Source organism: Merops nubicus, unplaced genomic scaffold (genome assembly GCF_000691845.1).
Source record: "Merops nubicus isolate BGI_N331 unplaced genomic scaffold, ASM69184v1 scaffold40691, whole genome shotgun sequence".
NCBI classification, from domain to species: Eukaryota; Metazoa; Chordata; class Aves; order Coraciiformes; family Meropidae; genus Merops; species Merops nubicus.
Genome location: NW_008590997.1, coordinates 2,239 through 7,556, shown reverse-complemented (window position 1 = coordinate 7,556; position 5,318 = coordinate 2,239). Strand labels below are relative to the sequence as shown.

The 5,318-nt window shown below is 47.4% G+C and overlaps 1 protein-coding gene across 1 annotated transcript in view; it reads right to left on the bottom strand.

Annotated features, from left to right (window-relative positions):
- Positions 1–62: 62 nt before the first annotated feature.
- Positions 63–5,318, bottom strand: part of FOXM1 (forkhead box M1) — a gene marked incomplete at its 3' end in the record, with an annotated part of 6,546 nt that continues 1,290 nt past the window's right edge. The window contains exons 2-8 of the mRNA XM_008950113.1: positions 4,831–4,979; positions 4,400–4,615; positions 3,867–3,995; positions 3,274–3,318; positions 2,256–2,334; positions 1,619–1,800; positions 63–297 (exon numbers count right to left, since the gene is read on the bottom strand). Of these exons, the coding sequence (XP_008948361.1) occupies positions 63–297; positions 1,619–1,800; positions 2,256–2,334; positions 3,274–3,318; positions 3,867–3,995; positions 4,400–4,615; positions 4,831–4,979 (1,035 nt within the window). The remainder of the gene's footprint in view (positions 298–1,618; positions 1,801–2,255; positions 2,335–3,273; positions 3,319–3,866; positions 3,996–4,399; positions 4,616–4,830; positions 4,980–5,318) is intronic.

Genomic DNA, 5,318 nt, shown 5'->3' with positions numbered 1-5,318 from the left:
GGCCGGCCTCGGTGTGCCCGCCGGCCTCTTCTCCTTCCCGGAGGAGCCTGCGAGGAACGGGCCTGGCTCCTCCTTCACCATTAAGGTCGAGGCGAACGGGGACAGCCAGTCGCCCAGCGGAGAGCCGCCTTCCTCCTTGACACAGATGCTGGCGGGGAAAGAAGCAGGTTCCTCACCGGGCTGGGAGCTGCTCTCCCTTAAGGAATGGGTGGAGGAAAATAAACCTTCATCACTCTGGGTCTCCTGCTTGACAGCAGACATGGGCAAGGAGGATGAATCTTCTGCAGAGAGTGACATCTACAAAGAAACACCAGCGATACGCAGTCAGCGAGGGTCTAACACACCCTAATCCAAATGGTGGTGGAACAAAGACTGGCATGCAAGGACAGCAGAACAGGTAAGAGGAGTGTCTTCAGAAGGCAGTAGCTGTAAGAACAGATAGAGATTGATCTCTGTGGGAAGCTGATACAAAGCAGCCCACAGATGACAAGGGGAGGATTTTAGCCAAGTGACTGGAAGTCATGCCCTTCGGGGCACTTTGGCTGTGAGGAACTTCTAGGAGCACAGGCAGGAGAGCTGACTATTTCTGGAAAAGTGTAACCCCTTTGATACCTCCTTACACTATCTACATATGAAATAATAAACATAATGAGGACAGCTTTCCCAGAAACCAAGGAAAAAGAAAATTACATAATCGACATTACTAAAAGAAAAAGAGCGCAGGGGAAAAGGAACTTCTAGGAGCACAGGCAGGAGAGCTGACTATTTCTGGAAAAGTGTAACCCCTTTGATACCTCCTTACACTATCTACATATGAAATAATAAACATAATGAGGACAGCTTTCCCAGAAACCAAGGAAAAGAAAATTACATAATCGACATTATTAAAAGAAAGAGCACAGGGGAAAGATAAATCATAGCAGGAGAGAACAAAGCAGCAGGCACACAAAGGTTAGACAGGACGGAAGAAGTAAAAGTTTTACGATGTCTAAGTAACCAAGAGCAGTCAGTGGAATGCCAAGATAAAGACCAGTTCAATAGCTGTTTTGCTTGAGCCCAGAGTAACTGGGAACTCCATGGAATTAGCAACCAGCAGGTACTGAAAACCTCTGGGAAGACACCACATGCAAATAAATACTCTTTCAGAGTAAGTTCTCTAAGTTGTATGTATGTCTCTTCAGAGCTATCAAAACCCTGAATGTTTTACAGGCAGAACAAAGCCACTTCTCCCATTCTTATTTCTTCACATCCAAGCAGTAGGGACAAAATTTTCTTGAGCAACCCACAGAACACCCTCCTCTAGTGACCTACAGTAACATCCTTATAGCAAGTCAACCAGAAGGTAACAGTCATCCTAGAGACAGGAAAGAACAGCAAGGATTGTCACTGGCTAGTTCATTAATATGACCTTAGAGTTTCAGAGCACCTACTAAGCTGCACAAAGGAACCCTGTGAAGAACAGAACCACAGAAAGAAAGAGCTGCAGAAAAAAAAAAATGCACCAACCCAACAAATAAAAAAAACCCAAACAAAAAAAACAAACACAGAAACAAACAAATAACCCTCCCCAAAATTGCTGAACAACAACAAACAACCTCTCAGAAAAGAAGGAACCAACCTTTGGAGCAATATGCACACGCTTACTGCTCCGGAAGGTCTCCGAGCTGCTGAGGGGAGCCCCCTGTGCCACTGAAACAGGAACCTTCACAGAAGGCTGCAAGAGCAGAGGCTGACCCAGCGGGAACTGGATGGGAACCAGGTAGGAGTTGATGCGAGGAAGCAGACGCTTCATCTTTCGGCCTAGAAGGGAAAAGAAGGGACTTGCTAGCCTTTTACCCTTCCTCTACAGCTCTTGAAATCCAGGCACCTAACAGGAAGGAAGTCCTTCTAAATACCCCAAAATAAACATCTGATCAGAGACAGGCTCACTTGCCTTCTCTCCTAATTTTGAGGATACAAATCCCAAGCCAGAAGTCCTGATGAACAAGCAAACAGTCCTTCATAAAGATCCTAGCCCTCAAGCTGCAGCAAGCTCTGCTCTTGCTTCGTTTGAATACCCAATCCCCTACATCTCCCCATCACATCCTCTCTCAGACACAGCAATACTGCTTACAGCTCCAAACCTGACAGTAGGAAGTCCAAAAGCTAGCAAACCAGGGATAATAATTTCCACTTTTATTCCTATGGGAATCTGGGAGAGTGCCCCAGATTTATGGGACTGATTCTCTTTGGTCTAGGCTGCTGTGGACACTCACGTGCATTCTGGGGTTCAGTTTTGCTGCTGCTGTTGTTTCCAGCGTTCTTCTGGGGATCTGGTAGGTGTCTCTTTTGCTGCTGCAGTCATTGTGAAATAAGAAACAGGAGAAGAAAAGAAAAGGATTTAAAGAAAAGCATCCCTCTTTCTTCTGCTACCTCATCCAGAACTGTGAATCCAGAAGCCTGTGCTGAGCTAATACTGAGAGAGCAGCTGTTAGCATACAGCACTCATGCAGCTCTACCTCTGGGCCACTTGCTGTTTGGCAGCCATGCCATCTCAAAGCCAGCTATTGTGTAGAGAGAGATGACATGATAGAGTGGCTCCAGCTGCAGACTCTACTGCAGAAGTCACCCGGTTTCACTGCCCTCAGTGTCTGAGAAAAGGTGAATAAGGTGCTTTATTGTATATTGGCTCTCTACACAAACCATAGACCAGGTAGATGTTTCAGTGCAATAGCAAAGGCAACAGAGGAATCAGAAATCTAAGCAGATGGAAAGAAGGCCAGGGCCATAGCCACGACAGAAAAGGGTTTGACTGGCTGCTTGCAAATCTGTCATTGTTGAAACTGCTGAATGCAAGAGACATTAAACAGGTTCATCCTTCTGAAAGTCACAGTGCAGCTGGATGCCAAAAGGAAAAAAAAAGAGCACAGAGAGATCCACTGTCTCTGGATCTGAGCCCCAGAACAGATTGGGACTGCTGCCATGGAGATGAGGATTTTACCAGAACCCTCTGTCTGGGCTTGTTCTCTGAAGCCTGCTGGTGCCCACTGCACCCCACTTCAGCAGCAGCCCTCTGGCTGCTCAGAGCTGTACCTCTGCCAGCCAACCGAGAGCATGATCGCCTGAGGGCCAGTAACCTCTGGCTCCATGCTTCTCCCCAAAAAGAGTGCATGGAGCTGTAGGACTAGGTGCAGCAGTGACTCAGTCCCCCTCCCTGAGCCTCTTGTCCTTTCCTTCAGTGACTGGCAAGAGGAGGATGGAAGCCCAAGCCCCAGGGCAGAGGGTAAGTCTTACTGATTCAGAGTGCTCAGGCGATGTTGGTGACCCCAAGTCCAGTGGCTGGTGGCAGCAAAGCGTTGAGAGGGAGAAAAATAAGATGAGGTTACCAACCAAAGGGGGAACAAAGGGGACACTTTAAACTTGCATAATCTGAGCAACCAAGAGTCAAATCTGCCCACACGCTGCAGAAAACACAGAAGAGTCTAAACACACCTATACCAGAGTCACAGGTACTTTCTCTTACCAAATGGTACTTCTACAGACACCCAGCTAGGATAGGGCAATTTCATCTTAGGACTGTCTAATCAGACAGCGTAGGAAGTCCTGGTTTACTTCAGTGCAAAGCTTCTCACTAGGAATTTGGATCAGAAAGAAGTTTAACAAGCTCACTATTACATTTGGCACATCACATCCCACAGAAGCTCCAGTTTACATGCACAGCATCTGTTTTTTTTTGAACACAGAGCTTGTCTATTTGTCAAGAGAAGCTCCTACAAGAAGGCTGATCTCAAAGCAGCTTGACTGTCTGGCTAAAATAAGGCCCATCTGGCTAGTGTGGTGTTTTGGACCTGGGTAGCACGTCCCCTTTCCTCTCGTGAGGCACTCACCTTGAACACCTGGTCCAGCGTCAGGCAGCGGTTGGCGTCAGGGTGGATGGTCCAGAAGGAGACTTTGCCGTTGGCAGACGTCTCGCGGACAAACATGTCGTGAAGGGACAGGTTGTGCCGGACGGAGTTCTGGGGAGAGAGCAGTGAGGGGGAGGCTGAGAAACAGGGGGGTGTTACCAGCACAGCAAGGCCTACCTCAGACACCAGTGCCCTGGCAGAGAAATTACATTCCAAAGTGCAAACACAGACCTCTGTATCCATTGAACACCCAGCCAATCCTGTCATTAGTCTTACTCTATTCTTGAGATCCCTATTCTTACTGCAGGGATCAAACATCTCATCATCTTGCCTAAGTAGAGGGAGAAAAGATACAAGAAGTGGAACATGGAACATCTGGAACGAGAGGGTATTTGGGGTAGGGTGTTTAAATTAATCTCCATCTTGCTCTGCAGGTTGGGCAACAACTTCTCATTTTCATCCAGAAGGCTTATATCACCTTGTGGCCCAGAGCAACCTGAGGGCCTGCTTGTTACCTTCCAACCTGGCTTAGCCACATGTTTAAAATATGGGAAATGATCCTCAATCCAGGTATAGATGTCCTTCAGAGTCATACGCTTCTTCTCAGTGCTGTTGATGGCAAACTGGATCATGGCCATGTAGGAGTAAGGAGGGCGTTCCGACACCGAGTCCTGCCACGAGGAGACAGCGGCAGCAGCAGGAACAGAAGCAGCAGCAGAATTTTCTTCAGTCTGAGAGACAGAAGAAATGATATGTGAGCGCTCACAAAGTTGACAAGAAGGGCCACGGAACACGCCTGGGTCCTCCTGGTTCTGCTACTCAAATCAGCAAAGGCCAAACTCAGGTTACTCAAGAGGTGGTGACGCCTACTTCTTGCAAGTCTCCTGATTCACACGGCTTACCTCCCTGTCAGCAGCTTTAGCACACACTGTCTTCTCCTACTTACCTTCATTCCTTCCTGCAGAGGCATCTGGTTCTCTTTCTCAGTGCCTTGCTTCACAGAACAGGGACTTAGTCCATCAGATCTCATCTTCCCCAGCCACTGGATGTTAGTTAGACTATTGTCCAGCACAGGGCTCATGGTCTCACCACCACCTGTAGGGATAACAAGCCCATAGCTCTGCTTACTCACTAGTAACCCTCTTCCCCCTTCATCCCAAGGGCTGAGAGGAAGGGACTAGTCACACTCCTAAGAGGTAAACTTGTCTCAAGGCAGGGCCAAGATGGTATTGCAATGCTAACAGTTCTTGTAGAAGGAATCCAACCTTGAATTCCCAATTTCATGTGAATCTGCCCAATTTCTGAAAAAAAGCTGCAGCCTTAAAAACAAACATTCAAACCAGACTATCAACCAAAACAGGATGTTGATCCAATACTTCAAGAATTCAAGTATTTTTAGCTAAAGGATGAATCTAGTAAGCAGAGGCTGAGGAA